The sequence below is a fragment of the Ranitomeya variabilis genome, chromosome 4, assembly GCF_051348905.1.
Source record: "Ranitomeya variabilis isolate aRanVar5 chromosome 4, aRanVar5.hap1, whole genome shotgun sequence".
Classification (NCBI taxonomy): Eukaryota; Metazoa; Chordata; class Amphibia; order Anura; family Dendrobatidae; genus Ranitomeya; species Ranitomeya variabilis.
In genome coordinates, this window is record NC_135235.1 from 685975936 (window position 1) to 685998388 (window position 22453).

General features: G+C 45.2%; 1 protein-coding gene across 2 annotated transcripts in view; it reads left to right on the top strand.

Moving 5' to 3' along the window:
- The window catches only part of LOC143767615 (uncharacterized), a 30414-nt gene extending 8094 nt beyond the window's left edge, over positions 1 to 22320 (top strand). For both annotated transcript variants that reach the window (XM_077256053.1, XM_077256052.1), the window contains exons 6-7: positions 4440 to 4530; positions 17962 to 22320. In XM_077256053.1, the coding sequence (XP_077112168.1) occupies positions 4440 to 4530; positions 17962 to 18812 (942 nt within the window). In that variant the 3' untranslated portion in view covers positions 18813 to 22320. The remainder of the gene's footprint in view (positions 1 to 4439; positions 4531 to 17961) is intronic.
- Positions 22321 to 22453: the final 133 nt, after the last annotated feature.

Consider the following 22453-nt stretch of genomic DNA (forward strand, 5'->3'; position numbering starts at 1 on the left):
AGTGTTACAGTAGTCCAGGTGGGAGTAGATCAGGGCGACAGTGAGGGTTTGTGTTGTTTCCATAGTGAGAAAAGGGCGGATTCTAGAGATGTTCTTTAGGTGTAAATGGAACAAGCAGGCAAGAGATTGTACAAGGGATGTGAAGGAGAGATCGGAGTCAAACGTAACACCCAGACAGCACGCCTGCTGCCGTGGTATTGTTATGGTTCCACCCACGGAGCGGGAAATGTCAGGTTTAGGGAGGTTAGTAGACAGTGGGAGCAGAAGAAGTTCAGTTTTGGAGAGGTTGAGTTTCAGATAGAGGGCGAACATGATGCCGGAGACTGGGGACAGACAGTCACTGGTGTTCTGTAATATAGCGGGAGTAAGGTCAGGGGATGACGTATATAGTTGTGTGTCATCGGCATAAAGATGGTACTGAAATCCAAATCTGCTGATGGTCTGTCCAATTGGGGCCGTGTAGAGAGACAAGAGAAGGGGGCCAAGGACTGAGACCTGAGGTACCCCGACAGTGAGAGGAAGAGGAGACGAAGTGGAGCCAGAGAACAGAACACTGAAGGAGCGGTCAGAAAGATAGGAAGAGAACCATGACAGAGCAGTGTCCTTAATGCCTAGTGACTGGAGCCTAGAGAGAAGGAGAGGGTGGTCAACAGTGTCAAAAGCTGCAGAGAGGTCGAGAAGAATGAGCAGAGAGTCGTCACCGTTACACTTTGCGGTCAGAAGGTCATTGGCCACTTTGATGAGTGCAGTTTCTGTCGAGAGTAGGGGGCAGAAGCCGGACTGTGAAGGATCTAGGAGGGAGTGAGTGGAGAGGTAACAGGTAAGGCTACTTTCACACTAGCGTCGTACGACGCACGACGAATTGCATCATTGCGACGTACCGATGCTAGCAGTGAATGCGCCCAACAACGGGGGCAGCGGATGCTGTTTTTCAACGCATCCGCTGCGCCATTGTGAGGTGCGGGGAGGAGGGGGCGGAGTTCCAGCCGGTCGGAAATGCTGGACACGACGCACCAAAAAACGTTACATGCAACGTTTTTGGTGGCAACGGTCCAACGCAACACGACGCAACCGTCGCACGATGGTTGCGACGTGTGGCAATGCGTCGCACTGCGTCGCTAATGCTAGTCTATGGAGAAAAAACGCATCCTGCAAGCACTTTTGCAGGATGCGTTTTTTCTACAAAACGACGCATAGCAACGTGCAGTGCACGACGCTAGTGTGAAAGTAGCCTACAGCGGGAGTAGACCAGGCGCTCCAAGAGTTTAGAGATGAAGGGGAGGTTGGAGACTGCTCTGTAGTTATTTGTGTAGGATGGATGGAGAGAGTGTTTCTTTAGTAATGGAGTAATGATAGAGTGTTTGAAGGAGGACAGGAAAATGCCTGAGGAGAGGGAGAGATTAAAGACTATAGTTAGGTGAGTTGTGACCAGGGCCGGACTGGCCATCGGGCACTTCTGGCAAATGCCAGAAGGGCCGGTGCCAGTAGTGGGCCGCTGCACTGTTCCTCCCCCTCCCCCTCCCGCCACCGCCGCATTCAACTATGATGCCGGTATAGTTCAATGCAATGATGGATGAGAGAGCATCTGCTGACACTCCCTCTCCCATCATTCCCCACTCTGCCTCTGACACTGTGGGTGCGCAATGACGTCATATCAGGGGCACGAGCAGGGAGCAGCGCGGGCAGGAGGAAAGGTGAGGAGAGTGTTGTTCTTTTTTGTTTGTTTGTTTTTTTACTGGACTGTGGGGCCATTATCGGGGGGGGGGGGGGGGGGGGTTGGTGGGGGAGGGATGAGATGTGGGCTGTGCTGTATATACCACTGTGTGGGCTGTGCTGTATATACCACTGTGTGGGCTGTGCTGTATACCTCTACACGGGCTGTGCTATATTATGCTATATACTATGCAGGCTGTGCTATATATACTATTGTGGGGGTATATTATATTCTATGGGGGAGGCTGTGTTATATACTATGGGGGGGTATATTATATTCTATGGGGGAGGCTGTCTTATATACTATGAAGAGCTGCATTATATTCTATGGGGGGTTACATTATATATTATGGGGAGATGGGCTGTATTATATTCTATGGGGGGCTGTATTAGATTTTATGAGGGTTGACTGCATCATAATCTGATGGGGCTGCATTATATTCTATGGGGAGGTGGGCTGTATTCTATTTTATTCAGGACTACATTATATTCTATGGGGGGGCTGTATTATATTTATATTCTATGAGGGGTGATTGCATCATACTCTATGGGGGGCTGCATTATATTTTATGGGGGGTTACATTATACTCTGGGGTGGCTGCATTATACTCTGTAGGGTGGTGGCTGCATTATACTGTATGTGGGCTGCATTATACTGTATCGAGGACTATGGGGAATACGTTATACTATATGAAGAACTATGGGGTGCATTATACTATGGGAAGTGAATTGTACTACATGGATGACTATGGCGGTGCATTATACTGTATGGAGCACTATGAGGAGTGTATTATGCTCTGTGGAGGACTGAGCAGTGTATTTTAATATATGGAGGACTATAGGGAGTGTATTATACTATATGGAGGACTGTGGTGAACATTATAATATATGGAGGACTATGGGGTGTATTTTACTAAACAAGTAAAATGCTGCATATTCAGATTGTTTTTGCCGGAACAAAAATCATTGTTCTCAGCAGCACATTGCCAGCGTAAACTGTAGATGTGCTCCTGATAACAAGATACTGTATGGTGATCTGTTAATGATCTATTAGTGATGGTTCTGTCCCATCATTCTTTCTCAGACGGTGGAAAGAGGCCGGGAAACAAGCGTTGAACAACTTCAGTATTGTCGATCAAACTCATTTAGCGGCCTGAACTCAGCGCATGTAAATACAACCAAAATGCTTTTGTGTGATGTGCAACATGTTAGCATTTGGGGCTCCATTTTAAACTTTGCCTAGGCGTAGGGCCCCACTTTGCCTAAAACCGGCCCTGCCTACAAGTGTACAAATATATTATGCAGTCACCATGTGACAAGTGGGCCTGTGTAACTTCAAATGCCAGGGCTGAAATTTAGTCCCAGTCCGGCCTTGGTTGTGACGATGGAGGAGATGAGAGGGAATGGGGTCAGTAGTGCATGTAGTTGGACGAGAAGAAGAGAGGAGCTTGGAGACTTCTTCTTCTGTGATGGGATCGAATGTGGAGAGTGAGCCAAGGGAAATACAGGGAGGGAGGGGAGTCACAGCACTTAGTGGCTGGGAGCGGATTTCCTGACGTATATTATCTATTTTCTCCAGAAAGTGGGAGGCCAGGTCATCAGCACAAATGTATGTGATAGGGGCTTGTGCTTTTGGTCTGAGGAGGGAGTGAAAGGTGTCAAAAAGTTTCTTGGGGTTGTTGGATAGTGAGGAGATCAGGGTGGTGAAGTAGGTCTGTTTGGCGAGGTGAAGGGCAGAATTATAGGTTCTTAACATAAATTTGAAGTGGATGAAGTCTTCTGATGTGCAATTTTTCCTCCATAAGTGTTCAGCACACCTAGAGCATCGCTGGAGAAATCGGGTTTGCGATGTAAGCCAGGGCTGTTTTACTCTCTGCTTGGAGGTTCTGAGGGTGAGAGGCACTACTTGGTCCACGGTGCTTCTAAGAGTGTCATTGTAATGGTGTACAGCCAGATCAGGACAGGAAAAAGAGGAGATAGGGGACAATGATGAGTGAAAGGAGACTGAAAGTGTATGAGAGTTAATGGTGTGTAGATTTCTGAATGTGTGGTAGGTAGGAGTGTACTGGGGTGGGCGAGGGACTGTGAGCACGAAGGAGAGAATGTTGTGGTCAGAGAGGGGAAGCGGTGAGTTATCCAGGTAGGAGACTGAGCAGAGCCAGGTGAAGACCAGGTCAAGGGTGTTACCGTCTTTGTGTGTTTCAGAGGCTGAGAGCTGTGAGAGGCCGAGAGAAGTGGTTAGTGATAGAAGCTGGGATGCAGATGTGGAAGTGGGGTTGTGTATAGGAATATTGAAGTCTCCCAGGATAAGGGTTGGGAGTTCTGAGGACATGAAGTGCGGCAGCCAGGCTGAGAAGTGGTCAAGGAACTGGGTGGGCAAGCCTGGGGGCCGGTATATGACCGCTACTCTGAGGGAGAGGGGACGAAAGAGCCTGATGGTGTGGACCTCAAAACAAGGGAATGAGTGTGATGGAACTGGGGGGATGACCTGGAAGGTGCATTGCGGCAACAGGAGTATGCCGACTCCACCACCATGTCTGTTTGTGGGTCTCGGAGAATGGGAGAATTGTAGGCCACCATGGGAAATGGCAGCAGGGGAGACAGTGTCAGAATCCTTAATCCAGGTATCAGTGAGGGCCAACAGATTCAGAGAGTTGTTCAGAGATAGCAGGATTAGAGCTGATCATAAATGTGTCTGTCGGTGATTTTTATAATATTTGTTTCAGGGTGAAGATCTGACCCATATAAATACTACAGAGACATATGTGAGGGGTGATGAGCGGTGTAAACAGACGATTCCTACATATGACTACCCAGGTCAGTAATAACCACTAAATGCTAAGAAGTCACAGATCTCGGTCACCGGCTGTGGCTGCTTTATTGGTCGTGTAGTGCGGCCGTATCACAATCGTGTTGATCACCATTTTGCCTCTAGAACACAATATTCTCCTTAACCAAAAACTGTTCAAATGACTTTGGGCATTGAATGTGCTTCTATAGAAATAGCAACCTTGAAGATCCACCTACCTAAATCTGAAGACATTACCTGCCCAGATCTGTAAACCTCAAAGCCAAATGACAGCATACGTAGAATGTGCTGACAAGTTAGAAAATCACTTCCAGAAAAGTATTATGATGGGCCTGTAAGAGAAAGTGTGGGGTAATGATGGTGTTGGCTTCTTAGATCCCTGATATCTAATTGGATGAATCTACCTTCTCTCCCTTCTGTGCTGCTGAATGTGCTCATATGGTCCCTACAAGACCAGGTCCAGTCTTTCTGGCCAAACTTCATTGTAATGATCAACAACCTTAAAGGGAACCTGTCATCAGGATTTTGCTAATTAAACTACAGGCATTGTCAGGTTGGTGTCATTACACTTATTAAAATGATACATCGGTTGATGAAATCTGTCTTGTGGTTGTTGTTTAACCCCTTAGTGACCAGGCCAAATTTTTAAAATCTGAACAGTGACAATTTATGTGGAAATAACTCTGGAATGCTTTAACAGAACTCAGTTATTTTGAGATTGTTTTTTTGTGACACATTTATGTGTACTTTTATGTTATTGGTAAATTTATTTTTATATTTTTTGTATTTATTTATAAACACATCAGAAATTTGTTAAAAAATTAAAAAAATTAGCAATTTTCAACCTTTGAAACCTATAATACATATAGTTATACCACATAAAATAGTCATTAAATAAAATGTCCCTTATGTTTGCTTTACACCAGCACCGATTTTAAAATATTCTTTCATTTTGTAAAGATGTTAGAAGGTTTAAAATTGTACCATCATATTTTAAATTTTTTCAAGGAAATTTACAACACTTTGCTTTTTAGGGACCTATTCAGATTTGAAGTTACTTTGGCGGACCTATATGTCGCAAAATCCCCAAAAGTGATACCAATTTAAAAACTGCACCCATATTCGTATTCAAAACTGCCATCGACTTCTTTTCGTGAATTAATATAGAGTGGCATGACAAGAAGGAAACATTTTATTTTTGCCACCTAAATGTTGCTAACTTTTGAACAGGCCGCTTGAAAAACATTAGGATCACACAATCATGATCTCAGGATGCCGATAGGGTTAAAGAGGAAGCCCCGACACTGTTAACCATCTAGATGCCATAGTCACTATTGACAGCAACATCTAAAAGGTTAAAAAACCATGGTTGGTGCCAATACCAATCAAGACTGATGCAGCATGGTGTCAGCTATAGTGTATAGCTGAGGGCTGCTGAATCATCACCCTTCGGTGGATGCTATTGTCTGATCTGTGAGGTCAGTCAAAAGACGTATTGGTGGTCACTAAGGGGTTAATCTGTATTTGCAGTTAATGATATGCTTATGCGGGCGGCCTGTTAAGCGAGTCTTTATTTGGTGCTCTGTTCTCAAATTCATCCTTATGTGCTTAACTGCATATAATAGTGTTGTCTTTTTGGAAAAATTGTTTTTACATCCAGCGCAGTAGCATCTATTACTTACTAGTAGATGATAATGCGCAAGCTTCGCTATCTTGATGGAGCAAGTTTTTTTCTTTTCGGTACAGTAGCATCTATCTTAAAGCAATGATCTTAATCTGCACAAGTCCCACCTCCTGGTGGTCAGTGCTTGCACAGATTGAAAGCAGCGCTTGCCCATAGATGCTACTGCACATGTGCCGCCGTTGGCGCCATTTTGTTGCAGCAAAAATAAACCAATTGGCTCCAGCAAGATGGTTGCGGCGCAAAGCCAACACTATTATATGCAGTATTTAAACTAGGAGACAGGTCACTGACCTGTCAGTTAGGCCCATGAGGATGAATGAGAACAGAGCACCAGTGATGAGCGAGTGTACTCGTTGCTTGGGTTTCCCCGAGCACGCTCGGATGATCTCCGAGTATTTGTAACTGCTCGGAGATTTAGTTTTCATCGCCTCAGCTGAGTGATTTACAGCTACTAGCCTGCTTGATTACATGTGGGAATTCCCTAGCAACCAGGCAACCCCCACATGTACTCAGCCTGACTAATAGAGGTAAATAATTCAGCTGAGATGAAAACTTAATCTCCGAGCATTAACAAATATTCGGAGACCACCCGAGCGTGCTCGGGAAAACCTGAGCAACGAGTATATTCGCTCATCACTACAGAACACCAAATAAAGCCCCACCCACAGCCCTGCCCACAGAAACGAGAATCTCATTAACCGAAAACTGGAAATGCAGATTACTCAACAACCACAAGATGGATTTCATCAACCAAGGTATCATTTTAATCAGTGTAACGGTGCCAACCTGACAATGCCTGTAGTTAACTTAGCAAAATCCTGATGCAGGTTTGATTTAAATGTGCAGTGAGGCCAAGTGTGAATTTCTTTATAATCCGTAAAAAGCTGGAAGGAAATAAAAGCACAATAGGGTCTTATCTGGGTATTAGGAGATAAATTCTAATCAGATTTACTCACCACATAGAGCCCTAAGGGTACCGTCTCACAGTGGCACTTTGATCGCTACGACGTTACGATCCGTGACGTTCCAGCGATATCCATACGATATCGCTGTGTCTGACACGCAGCAGCGATCAGGGACCCTGCTGAGAATCGTACGTCGTAGCAGATCGTTTAGAACTTTATTTTGTCGCTGGATCTCCCGCTGTCATCGTTGGATCGGTGTGTGTGACACCGATCCAACGATGCGTTCGCTTGTAACCAGGGTAAACATCGGGTTACTAAGCGCAGGGCCGCGCTTAGTAACCCGATGTTTACCCTGGTTACCATCGTAAAAATAACAAACAGTACATACTCAGCTTCGTGTCCCCTGCCATCCGCTTCCTGCACTGACTGAGCTCCGGCCGTAAAGTGAAAGCACAGCACAGCGGTGACGTCACCACTCTGCTGTTAGGGCCGGCGCTCAGTCAGTGCAGGAAGGGGACGCGAAGGTGAGTATGTACTGTTTGTTATTTTTACTTTTACAATGGTAACCAGGGTAAACATCGGGTTACTAAGCGCGGCCCTGCGCTTAGCAACCCGATGTTTACCCTGGTTACCCGGGGACTTCGGCATCGTTGGTCACTGGAGAGCTGTCTGTGTGACAGCTCTCCAGCGACCACACAACGACTTACCAACGATCACGGCCAGGTCGTATCGCTGGTCGTGATCGTTGGTAAATCGTTATGTGAGACGGTACCCTAACACAGGCTCATAGAAATGTAAGCTGCTGCAGATCCACCAGTTTCCTCGTGACCAACCAAAGTAAAAAAAAAATGGAATATAAAGGTGGATTCTTCTCTGCGCCGCTTGAAAAAATAAAGTCCAAATGGGTAATCATTAGATTACCCATTTGGACTTCTATTTTCTCTAGTCACCTTCCACGACGGCATATGGAGGTTGTCTCTTTGCCCTAATGGGGACCAGAAAACACAGAGAGGTTAAAAGGACCTCCCACCTCCCACTTGCCAGTGTCTTTCCTGTTCCCCATGGGACAGGGAGAGGTTTTCCATGTGCTGTAGTGGCCGGCGGCTACGGTACCTTCTCAGGCTTTGCCTGTATAGCCGGGCAGCAGACGGTCGCTCTCAGCCTCCTCCTTTTCGCTGCTCCCGTCGTCCTGCTTGCAGGTGCCTCGGGACCCCCTCCCGGCCTTCCCGCGCCCCCACGAGGGCAAAGCAGGCCTGGGATCCCTGACCGGGCTCCTCCCGGAGCTGCCCGGCATTCTCCTCCTCCATGCTGTCGGCTCGGCGTCCCGGAATTGACGTCAGCGGCTCTCGCGCGTCACTTCCGGTTTCCCCATACACTGAGAAGCCGGTACTTCCGGGTTTCGCCGGCCGGCGTGTCGGACCTCAGAGCTCCCTCACTTGGATCCTGGAGGGGGATGACTAATCGCTGGAGGCAGGTGCTAGGACGGTGTCCATAAAAGCCTGCTGAACCACCACTGAGGTAAGGCTATTTCCCCCAGTATGGATGGTTCTTTGTGCCCTGCGTCTGCGGAGCCCAGCGCCACCCCTGCTTCTGTGAGTGTTTGCAGGGATGGGATCCGGGAGGAGTATAGTTAGGGGTTAGAAGTCCTCACCCCTCTCTCCCTTTATATATTTCAAGGAGAAAAACCTGCCCCTAAAGGCGCCTATAGGAAGAAGTGCCCTGTCTGTTCCACTAAATGCCCTCCTAACTGGGATAAGAAACTCTGCCAGCCATGTACTGACAGAATAATAAAAGCTGAGCAGCCATTTCTATTAGATGAGATTCGCTCACTAGTAAAACAGGAGGTACAATCTTCCCTGGCAGCTTTTACACCTCCACCCCCACCTCCACCTCCGCAGCCGCAACCTCATTCCCCGGCTAAGAAGAGGAAAATTCAGGTTGTTGAATCTGACTCTGATTCGGACCTCTCTCATGCCTCATCCGTTGGCTGGGAAGATCCAGTATCACCTAAAGCTGAGGTCAGGAAATACCTTTTTTCCTCAGACTATATTGAGGATCTAGTCTCTGCTGTCCGTAACACTATGCGACTAGAAGAGGAACCTGTACCGCAGTCCATACAGGATCAGATGTTTGGTGGTCTTTCATCGGAGAAGAGAGTGAGCTTCCCAGTTCATGCTAACATTGTCAGTATGATTAATCAGGAATGGGAACTACCTGAGAAGCGACTCAGTACCCCTTCAGAAATGAAGCATAGATTTCCTCTTGAGGATGATCTTATTAAATTGGACATTCCCAAGGTCGATGTGCAGGTGGCTAGGGTCGCCAAGAGAACTGCGCTCCCCTTTGAGGATTCTTCACAATTGAAGGATCCCATGGATAGGAAAATTGAAAGTCTCCTCAGGAAATCATGGGAAACTTCTACGTCTGTCGTTAAGGCTAACGTCGCCTCTACCTGTGTGGCTAGAGCCCTCTCCTGCTGGCTTGAGAAATTAGAAAATCACATATCTCAAGGTACCTCAAGAGGCGAGATATTGGATTCCCTCCCCATTCTACATAAAGCTACAGGGTTTTTGGCGGACGCTTCTCTGGAATCTGTAAGAGTCGCCGCCAGATCCCTTGTACTTTCCAACTCTGCCAGAAGAGCTCTCTGGCTTAAGCTATGGAGTGGGGATATCACCTCTAAGGCTAAGCTCTGCGCCATACCCTTTAAAGGGGATTACGTTTTTGGTCCAGCCTTAGACGATATTCTCGATAAGGCTACCGACAAGAAATAAGCGCTCCCGGAACAAAAGCAGCCTAGAAAACGTTTTTTTCGTGGCCCACAACCTCAGCCCTCTCAAACAAGAGGTAAAGGTAAAACCGGCAGGTGGAGCTACGCAAAGGGTAGGGAAGGGAGATTGTGGATCTCAAGGACCCAGAAAAAACGACCATACGCCCAAACAACGATGTATAAAAGATGTAAATTTTATTATTTGACAACCATTGTAGAAAAAAAAAAAAAATATATATATATGAATATACATCACATTAATACGACACAGGTGACGTTAGGTGCTGCAGGATGTGCATAGACACCGCAAGGAGCATACCAAGGGCGCATGGAGCCAGGAAACACAAACCCATCCATATAGAACTGATCAGCAGAGGGTAAAAGTGCCTCTGATTATAATGCATATAGCCACCTTGCTGCAACTACTAGATAGTTTCATCTTGCATCTATAAACAGCGACCCAAAGGTCCGGGTATTAAGAAACAATCAACAAATGTCCATTACCTTTTTAGTAGCAAGAGCGGGTGAGATGTGTCCGGGGTCCGTGCGCCCTCCCCGACGCACGTTTCGGTAATTATACCTTAGGGGGAGTGAAAAAAGGGTAGGGGAAAAAATATTTTTGTCCCACAACAGCAGCAGCAGCAGTCCCAACAGGACAAACAATGACTCCGACCCGGTGGGGGGAAGACTCTCGAAATATGTGGGTCAGTGGGAAAATATCACCAGTTCCCACTGGGTTCTCAACATCATCAAGGAGGGCCTTTTAATAGAGTTAATTTCTCCCCCCCCCTCAGGGTCTAAAGATCACTACCCTTCCAACATCAAGGGATCGCAGTCTGTTGTCCTTGGGTCTCAAGGATCTTATGAGATCAAATGTAATCTCCCCAGTCCCACAATCAGAATGGGGAAAGGGACATTACTCCCGACTTTTCCTGGTTCCCAAACCTTCAGGAGACGTCCGAATTATTATAAACTTGAAGGGTCTGAATCAGCATGTGAAATATCGCAAGTTCAAGATGGAGTCCATAAGATCTGCGATCCCTCTGATAGAACATCACTCCTTTATGGCAACCATCGACCTCAAGGATGCGTATTTCCACATTCCTATTCACCCGAGACACAAAAAATATCTCAGGTTTGCGATACAGGGGAGTCATCGGGTGGAGCACTATCAGTTTGGAGTCCTTCCCTTCGGCATTTCCTCAGCACCGAGGGTGTTCTCCAAGGTGATGGCAGAAGTAGTGTCATTCATCCGGAAACAAGGTGTTTGCATAGTGCCCTATCTGGACGATCTTCTGATAGTAGCTTCCACCGAGGTAACCCTGATATCCCATGTCTCAACCACCCTAGAGATTCTGAGATCCCTACGTTGGATTCCAAACCTAGAAAAATCTCAGCTTCAACCTTCAAAAACCAGGAGATTTCTGGGAGTAATTCTGGACTCGGCAAAACAAATGTCCTTCCTCCCAGACGATCACAGACTTCCCTTAGTAACAAAGATCAGGAAGTTCAAGGAGATGAGGTCTCCTACTCTGCGAGAAGGAATGTCGCTGTTGGGCTCCATGACAGCCTGCATACAATCGGTGGCTTGGGCTCAAGCTCACTCAAGGACCCTCCAAGCCCACATTCTAGGCAATTGGGATGGTCGACCTGGCACTCATACCAAGATGACCCACACTCCGGGCAAAGTGAAAGCTTCCTTAACATGGTGGATGAATCCCAGGAACCTTCTGAAAGGTGTATGCTGGATTCAGTCCCCTCTAACCACGATCAAAACAGATGCCAGCAAGAGGGGCTGGGGAGCCATAATAAACCACGTCCCCTATCAAGGTCATTGGAGCCAGTCGATCACCGAGAAATCGTCAAACTTCAGGGAGCTCAAGGCTGTGGAAGAGACCCTATTAGCGGCAAGTCGTCAGATTTCTGGACAACATGTTCAGATATACTCGGACAACATCACCACAGTGGCTCATATCAGGCACCAGGGCAGTACAAGGACCCTCAGTCTAAAAAAGATCTCCGCTCGAATCTTTTCCTGGGCCGAAAAACACTTACTGTCCCTGACGGCAATCCACTTGAAGGGTACTACAAATATTCAGGCGGACTACCTAAGCCGCCAGGAAATTCATCCTGGCGAATGGAGCCTGGATCTTCAAACATTCAACATGTTGGTACACAAATGGGGTCATCCATACGTCAACCTCTTTGCCTCTCACCAGAACGCAAAAGTCGAAACCTTTTTTTCCTTGAACCCAAGAGGCAATCCCAGGGGGTTGGATGCCCTAACCCAAGACTGGCAGTTTCACCTGGCTTACGCGTTTCCCCCAATCCCAATTCTTGCCAAGGTTCTACGGAAGATACGTCTAGAAAAGACTCCGACTATTCTGATAGCTCCATTGTGGCCCAAAAGAAGTTGGTTCAACTTAATTATCCAACTACAAGTGGATGGACCGGTAATGTTACCAATAGTGTTGAGCGATACCGTCCGATACTTGAAAGTATCGGTATCGGAAAGTATCGGCCGATACCGGCAAAGTATCGGATCCAATCCGATACCGATACCCGATACCAATACAAGTCAATGGGACTCATGTATCGGACGGTATCCCTGATGGTTCCCAGGGTCTGAAGGAGAGGAAACTCTCCTTCAGGCCCTGGGAACCATATAAATGTGTAAAAGAAAGAATTAAAATAAAAAATATCGCTATACTCACCTCTCCGACGCAGCCGGGACCTCAGCGAGGGAACCGGCAGCGTTGTTTGTTTAAAATTCGCGCTTTTACTTGGTTACGTGAATTCCCGGCTTGTGATTGGTCAGGGCGGCCATGTTGCCGGGACGCGGACCAATCACAGCAAGCCGTGACGAAATTACGTCACGGCTTGCTGTGATTGGTCCGCGTCCCGGCAACATGGCCGCCATTAACCAATCACAAGCCGTGACGTCACGGGAGGCTGGACTTGCGTGTTTTTTAAAAAGCGCGCGTGTCCAGCCTCCAGTGACGTCCCGGCTTATGATTGGTCACGGCGCCATGTTGCCGGGACTCGGACCAATCATAAGCCGGGACGTCACTGGAGGCTGGACACGCGCGCTTTTTAAAAAACACGCAAGTCCAGCCTCCCGTGACGTCACGGCTTGTGATTGGTTAATGGCGGCCATGTTGCCGGGACGCGGACCAATCACAGCAAGCCGTGACGTAATTTCGTCACGGCTTGCTGTGATTGGTTCGCGTCCCGGCAACATGGCGCCGTGACCAATCATAAGCCGGGACGTCACTGGAGGCTGGACACGCGCGCTTTTTAAAAAACGCGCAAGTCCAGCCTCCAGTGACGTCACGGCTTGTGATTGGTTAATGGCGGCCATGTTGCCGGGACGCGGACCAATCACAGCAAGCCGTGACGTAATTTCGTCACGGCTTGCTGTGATTGGTCCGCGTCCCGTCAACATGGCCGCCCTGACCAATCACAAGCCGGGAATTCACGTAACCAAGTAAAAGCGCGAATTTTAAACAAACAACGCTGCCGGTTCCTTCGCTGAGGTCCAGGCTGCATCGGAGAGGTGAGTATAGCGATATTTTTTATTTTAATTCTTTCTTTTACACATTTTTAAATTAATGTTGTTTCGATACCGATACCCGATATCACAAAAATATCGGATCTCGGTATCGGAAATTCCGATACAGCAAGTATCGGCCGATACCCGATACTTGCAGTATCGGAATGCTCAACACTAGTTACCAATAAAGCACAATCTTCTTTCTCAGGGTCCCATTCTCCACTCAGACCCTCAGAAGTGGAGCTTGGCGGCGTGGTTGCTGAAACCCAGGTACTAAGAGCTAAAGGACTATCAATCCCTGTCATAGCTACTCTCCAAAAATCGAGAAAACCGGTAACCAACGCCATCTACAATAAGATCTGGAAAAAGTTTTCTTCATTCTGTCTGCCTAACCTTCCAGACCCTCTCAAGCCTAATATACCCATCATTTTGGATTTTTTACAAAAAGGCTTGGAAATAGGTCTTAGGCCCAGTACCCTCAAGGTCCAGGTCTCTGCACTTAGCTCGGTTTTTGACCAAGATTTAGCGGGTCATCGCTGAATTAAAAGGTTTATGACCTCAGCTACTAGAATGAATCCTAGAAAACAGATCATAGTTCCCCCATGGGATCTCAATGTGGTACTCCAAGGTCTGACAGGTCCACCCTTTGAACCACTATCTTCCTGTTCTCCACAAAATCTGGCCTACAAAACTGTGTTTTTGGTAGCCATTACTTCAGCTAGAAGGATTGGTGAATTACAGGCCTTGTCTATACGAGAACCTTATCTTCTAGTAAGAGATGATTCAATTGTGCTTCGTCTTGATCCTTCCTTTCTTCCGAAGGTTATCTCTGACTTTCATCGTTCTCAAGAGATTTTCCTACCAACCTTTTGCCACAATCCAGCAAACTTGGAAGAAAGAAGATTCAACACTTTGGATGTCCGGCGTATTCTTTTACAGTACTTGGACCAGACCCGTGCGCTCAGAATTGATCATAACCTATTTGTCCACCTCTCAGGACAAAACAAAGGGAAAAAAGTAGCCAAAAGTACCATCGCTACATGGATCAAGAAAGCTATAACGGAAGCCTACCTCGCTCAAAACAAATTGCCTCCAGTAGGGATCAAAGCCCACTCAACCAGATCTACATCGGTTTCCTGGGCAGAAAGAGCAGGCGCATCTCCGGAGCAGATTTGCAGGGCAGCAACGTGGTCTTCACTGCATACCTTCTCTAAACATTACAGATTAGATGTATTGTCCAATAAGGACTTAGCCTTCGGCCGTAAAGTACTCCAGGCCGTTGTCCCTCCCTAGTGCCAAATTAGTTGGTATTCCTCCATATGCCGTCGTGGAAGGTGACTAGAGAAAATAGAATTATTCTTACTGTTAATTCGGTTTCTAGGAACCTTCCACGACGGCACTAATTTCCCACCCGATACATATTCCTGGATTAGTTCTGGGATTCTGAAGGTAAACCAGTGCTATGGTCTCAGTTGTAAGTCACTGGCAAGTGGGAGGTGGGAGGTCCTTTTAACCTCTCTGTGTTTCCTGTTCCCCATTAGGGCAAAGAGACAACCTCCATATGCCATCGTGGAAGGTTCCTAGAAACCGAATTAACGGTAAGAATAATTCTATTTTTTCAAGCGAGAAGAATCCACCTTTATATCCCATTTTTTTTTTAATTTCTTTATAATAACAGAGTTTCCCTTTATCCTGACTTTTCAATTTCTTTTAAAACCGACAAACTTTAAACAGGACTGTGATAAACTACATAAAAACCATTACACCTGTGCCATGATATATCTCTAAGCTGTGCGAGGCTGATGGCGGTATTATACATTTACAGTGGGGAAAATAAATATTTGATACACTGATGATTTTGCAAGTTTCCCCACATACAAAGAATGGAGAGGTCTGTAATTTTTATTGTAGGTACACTTCAACCGTGAGAGAATAAAAAAATCTAGAAAATCACATTGTATGATTTTTACATAATTAATTTGCATTTTATTGCATGAAATAAGTATTTGATACAATAGAAAAACAGAACTTACTATTTGGTGCTGAAGCCTTTCTTTGCAATTACAGAGACTGCTCCATTCTTTGTAGGTGGGACAATGTGCAAAATTGTCAGTGTATCATACATTTATTTTCCCCACTGTATTCACGCCTGCAGGAGATGTGTTGGCATGACTTGAGCACTGGTTTTGTGGATTCACTCCATGTCATAAATTCCATTATGTTTTCGATCATAAGGAATTCAGGTTACTGCACAATCTCTCCTGAAATGGGGAGCACTAATACTTTATCTACTCTTCTAGTCAGAGCTCATAGTAGCTCCAATAGTTCATCATAAATGAGTGCAACTCAGTTTAGTTTTGGAGTTCTCCCCTCATAATACGTTCTTTTTGGGGATTTACCATGTTTTTTAAATTCTATGTCTATTTATTTACAGTTTTTCATTTTGTATGATTTGTGGTGAGATCGGCCTGCCTCACTTATGTGAGTCTGTAACTATCGGTTATTCTTTAAAATAAGATCTCCATTGTCTCTGCCAGAAATCTAAATTTACTAGATGAACAGTGGTGTGAAATGGGGAGAAGAATAGTCAGATAGCCAGATCAGAACCAGGAGGGCAGAGAAAATAGAAAATCAGAAGATGCAAGAGTAGTCAATAAATGGGCCAGGGTCACAACAGGAAACGAAAAAACAAGCCAGGAGCACAGAAGACTGAACCAGAGGAGAACAAGGCTGTATTTGGCTGCCTCCAGCAATATGCTTGGAGCTTTAGTTGGGTGTGGTACTTTCCATTTGGCTGAAGTAGGGATCAGATTTCTTAAGCTGGACAGCACAAACACCCAGACTGGATGTAATTTCAGATCCCAGGCACCCAAATCTTAGGGTACCGTCACACATTGAAATTTTCATCGCTGCGACGGCACGATCCGTGACGTCGCAGCGATCGTATGATCATCGCTCCAGCGTCGTAGACTGCGGTCACACGTTGCAATCACGGCGCTGGAGCGATGCCGAAGTCCCCGGGTAACCAGGGTAAACATCGGGTAACTAAGCGCAGGGCCGCGCTTAGTAACCCGATGTTTACCCTGGTTACCAGCGTAAACGTAAAAAAACAAACAGTACATGCTCACCCGTCGGTGTCCTTCAGGTCCCTTGCCGTCTGCTTCCTGCTCTGAGTGCAGCCGTACACTGAGAGCAGATCGCAGCACCGCTGTGATCTGCTCTCACTTTCCGGCCGGCACTCAGAGCAGGAAGCAGACTGCAAGGGACCTGAAGGACACCGACGGGTGAGTATGTACTGTTTGTTTTTTTACGTTTACGCTTGTAACCAGGGTAAACATCGGGTTACTAAGCGCGGCCCTGCACTTAGTTACCCGATGTTTACCCTGGTTACAAGCAAAGACATCGCTGGATCGCTGTCACACACAACGATCCAGCGATGTCAGCGGGTGATCAAGCGACGAAAGAAAGTTCCATACGATCTGCTACGACGTACGATTCTCAGCAGGATCCCTGATCGCTGCTGCGTGTCAGACACTGCGATATCGTAACGATATCGCTAGAACGTCACGAATCGTAACGTCGTAGCGATGGAAATTTCAATGTGTGACGGTACCCTTAGTGACTGGACACAACCTGCATCGACCAGAGCTTCTAGTTCCGACATCTCCTACATCACCAGCGCAGCCTGCAGAATGAATAAAGAAGTGCGTGATGACGGAAGCAGACGCTGCAGGTCCCAGAGAAAATGGGACATACCATTTGCAGAAGCCCTAATATGACAATAAGTCAGAGAACCAGAGAAATTGAAATCCCCATAAAGTTACCTTGTTTTGGAAATTATAACCCTCAATGAATTAATCTATATGAGTAGTGACTATTACTCCACAGGCACTTTCTGGAAATGAGCACGCAGTGAATGTTTGAGATTTGTACATTTGTACATTTGCCATTTTATTACCCAAAGCATAGTGCCTACATTGTGCTCCAGGAGACACACACCATAAATTAAATAGGTTCTTCTCACTATAGTAATTCCAAATACATGGATGACAAATGTGGTTTGGGCACACTGCAAGGCTCAAAAGTGAGGATGAGTTTTGAATTTGGGAAAGCGGATATTGCTGCTGGATTGGTTTATGGAAGTCATATTGCTTTCCAAGAGCCTTTTGAGCCACCAATAACATGGAGACCTCTGTTTTTCCATTGACAGATGATGAACCTGAGTGGGGACTTGTTTTTTGTGAGATGAGTAGAAGCTATTATTGGTATTATTTTCGTCTACATAATGTTGTTTGGTCACTTTTTATTCCATATTTTGGAGGCAGAATAAGCAGTTGAACACCATGGTCTACTGGTTCATCCTATGACGTTTTCTATTACACTGTGAACTGTCATTGTCTTGGTGAATAACTCAATATTTTTACATAACTTGCCATTTTTTTTTCAGACAATGTAAGTAGAAATATTCAAAAACATAAATTTCAAGGATATTTATTCAAAAATAATAATTGGTTTTATTCTTGGCAGATGATTGTACCTGGAGATCAGAGGGACAGCTGATATCTTCAATTTTTAACTCAGATGATATTGAGATCACACAGGATACAAATGAAGTGAATTTCTTTACACCAGGTATACCATCATCTCTTCACAACAATGATCTGTTATCTGATCCCACGAAACAGATCCTGTCTTCTGATTCATTACCAACTACTAAGGAAAATCAAAGTCACAAAATAAGCATTAAAAAACGAACTACTCTTAAAGTAAATATGCCATTTTCCCGTTCAGAATATGGAAATAGTTTTCCTATTGAAAGGCCTTTTCTTAAACATCAAAAAAATCACACAGCGGAGAATAGATTTTCTTGCTCCAAGTGTGGGAAATGTTTTAACAAGAAATCAAATCTTGTTAGACACCAGAGAACTCACACAATGGAAAAGACATTGTCATGTTCAGAATGTGGAAAATGTTTTAACCTTAAATCAAATCTTCTTAGACACCAGAGAATTCACACAGGAGAGAAGCCTTTTTCCTGTTCAGAATGTGGAAAATGTTTTACACACAAATCAAATTGTGTTAACCACCAAAGAACTCACACAGGGGAGAAGCCTTTTTCATGCTCAGAATGTGAAAAATGTTTTAACCAGAAATCGGACTTAGTTAACCACCAGAGAATTCATACAGGAGAGAAGCCTTTTTCCTGTTCAGAATGTGGGAAATGTTTTAACCAGAAATCAGCTTTGGTTAGGCACCACAGAATTCACACTGGAGAGAAGTCTTTTTCCTGTTCAGAATGTGGAAAATGTTTTACAGAGAAATCAAGTCTTATCAAACATCAGAGGACTCACACAGGGGAGAAGCCTCTTTTATGTTAAGAACGTGGGAAATGCTTTAACCAGAAAGCACATCTTGATAGCACCAGAGAACCCAAACAGGGGAGAAGCCTTTTTCATGTTCAGAATGTGGGAAATATTTTATCTATAAATGGATTCTTGTTAGACATCAAAGAACACACACAGGGAAGAAGCTTTTCTTATGTTCAGAAAGTGGGAAATGTTTTAACCGGAAAGCGCATCTTGATAGCCACCAGAGAACCAATACAAAGGACAAGACTTTTTCATGTTCAGAATGTGGGAAATGTTTTATAGAGAAATCAAATCTTATCAAACATCAAAAAACTAACACAGGGGAGAAGCCATTTTCATGTTCAGAATGTGGGAAATGTTTTACAGAGAAATCAAGTCTTATCAAACATCAGAGGACTCACACAGGGGAGAAGCCTTTTTCATGTTCAGAATGTGGCAAATGTTTTAAACAGAAATCAGATGTTGCTATACACCAGAGAACCCACACAGGATAGAATCCTTATTCATGTTTAGAATGTGGGAAAAGTTTTATGTAGAAATCAAATCTTATCGCACATCAGTAAAAATTATTTAGAGTGTGGGAGATTTTTAACTCGAAATCGCATCTTGTTAGACACCAGAGCATTAACACAAGGGAGAAGCCTTTTTCATGTTCAGAATGTGGGAAATGTTTTACCAGAAAGTACATCTTGATAGCCTCCGAAGAACCCACAGAGGGAAGAACACTGCAACAACACCCAACAAATTAGAAAGGCCATAGCTGCAACAACTAAAAACACCAATTTGGACCTAGCTTCCTAATAGGCCGTTTAGGTGTTTCTAATACCTCCTGAGGAACCAGATGGGAGGCTGCATGACACTGTCAACAAGGGGAAAAAAAAGTGTCAAGTAGGATACGAAAACACGTGAAAAACTAAAAGACATTCATATAGGGCAGGCCTGGGCAAACTGCAGCTCGCAAGCCATATCCGGCCCCCTGACTGTTCCTGTGCGGCCCGCTGACACAGCCAGACAGCTGGAGAAGTACTGATCTTTCTCAGAATCGTAATTGCAACTGTAGCTCAGCCCCCATCTTCTCATTGATAGATGGGGGGGGGGGGGGTTTGCTCAGTTCCTGGCTTGCAGAGCTGCTGAAACCTGTGCAGGAGGCCGAGCGGTCAGGACAGGAGGAGGGAAGCAGGAGTACAACACCCATCTGCTGCAGAAAATGGGCAAGTAGCTTCTAAGAGGAGCCAGATACCACCTGGGAGGCAGCATCCTGTGTCCGCTGTGCTGAGGAGGTCACTGCACCTGCGTTGCCTCCTTTCACACTGTGGAATTAAAGTTGTGGGACTGCAGTTTATGTTCAGGAAGAGCAGCTTATTAGTAGCCACTGCATCTCCCTGGATCTGCCTGGCAGCTGATAGGAGAAAAACACTGGGGCTGAGTATTCCACTGAATACAGGGTCCAGCAGTGAGGTGCCCCCTCACCTCCGCTACATACAGCCTGCAGATGGGATATTCTGTGTGCTCCCCAAGCTGCTCTTCTGCCCCACTATCTGCTGCCTCCTCACCTTTGTATGTGAGGGTTAACCCTTACCTCCCAGCTTGTACTGTTGTATATCCTGTGCAGGAATGGTAAAGGTTAAGTCCCCCATAGTGCTGCCCCCTGTGATCACTCCATAGACTGCAGTAAGGCTTTCTCACCCACTGCCTGTCACCTCCTGCCCCATATGTCATGTGGATCTATGCATGTGGGGAACAACATTTTTCCAATGTTACCAATTTATTGCTTGAGCAACTACTATTACTTGTTGCAATAATCTTTATTGCAACAAGTATTGTCAGGCTATGCTCACACTACTGTAATATTTGTCCATGTGCTGTCCGTGATAAAAAATAAACCCGACCTCAATCGGAGCACTAGGGGCAATGTTATGGAATTGGGCTATCCAGATTGCAGTGTGAGAAAGATGACAGCACCCACCGGCCTCTTCTGTATTTCGAATGAGACTCGCTTGTTGAAGTCTATGGGTGAGCAAAAAAAAAAAAATGGATCCCATATGAATCATCTGTATACATAAAATTTTTAATAAATAATAATAATCTTTATTTTAATATAGCACTAACATATTCCGCAGCGCTTTACAGGCTGCACACATTATCATCGCTGTCCCCAATGGGGCTCACAATCTCGATTCCCTATCAGTTTTTGGAGTGTGGGAGGAAACCGGAGAACCCGGAGAAAACCCACGCAAACACGGGAAGAACCTACAAGCTCCTTGCAGATGTTGTCCTTGGTGGGATTTGAATCCAGCTCTGCAGTGCTAACCACTGAGCCACCGTGCTGCCCTCCCATTGCTAACAATGGACACTGTATTGTATAAACTTTATTCACTTCTGATGTATAAAAATGAATGCTATACGGTTGACAATACAGATGGAAAAATCATCTTTTACTGGTTGAAAATAATTTTTTTATACGCTCATGTAAACTTAATCACATTATCAACTGCTTTTTATAAAGTGATGAAATTATTATGCAGAATTAAAGGGTGATCCAAAACCAAAGGTGAATTTCATACTAAATTATATTCAATAATCTAATCAATTTTCTAATATATTTTAGTTAAAACATTTCTACCTTTCCCTCTCTACTTTTTTTTTTTTTTTTACTTCCAATGACATTTTTCTTGAGAATCCCAGTGCATTTTGGGGTACTCACATGGGACGTCATTAGTGGGCAGATGCTGCGGTCACTGCCGCAGCTGCTTTCCCCACCATGAAATAAAGCCTCTGTCACGCTCGCACCTAGACTAGATGGCGCGAATGTGGAGGAGTGGCCCCACTGTGCCCCAAACCAGACTACCCTGGAAGGGGCGTGACTAAGCAGCTACCTTGGTGTTCACTGGAGCCTCTAGTGGTGAGGTCAGGCTTGTGCGGCAGGTTGCTGCCAGGTGCCACGCCAGGGTGGTGTCTGGCTGTGCCGGCTGATCCTACCGGGGGACGGAACACAGGCGGGCACGGCCAGCGTCGGACAGGAGTACATTGGGCCTACCAGAGAAAAATCATTCTTAGGACCCACCGTGCATTTATATAGAAATAATACCAATTCTGTTGCAAAATGAGGTAATATCAAACAAAGTGTTTATTAGCCTACCACGGTAACCTTCAAAAGGAACCCGAAGACTCTTTTTCACATGTAAAGTGCCATGGAATAAATGGCGCTATAATAGTGAATAGCATTAATAATAATAATCAGCCAATAAATAACCAATTTACCTTAATGTATAAATAACAAACTAAAGAAACACTTCCATTTGTGAGAACCACATCTACTATTAAGGTACATCCTGGAAAATGAGTATTAGTTACTAGATAAAAATAAATATTATATACAACCGACTTTACTGAACAAAATGTATATTGCCTAAAGAAATAGGAATTTCACCTTTCCCAATTTTAAAAATTGGAAATCAAATTTGCCTACAAGCCGTCTCAGCATATTCTTAGCATCTACAGTAATGCAAATACACAAAATTAGCTCAAAGCATGCTGAGAATATGCTGGGATCACCCAGCAGCGCCATTGAAGCAGCACATCAAGCCACCCCTACCAACAACACTGTTGGACCCCCTTCACATGTCCATATAAAACACGTACGTGTTACA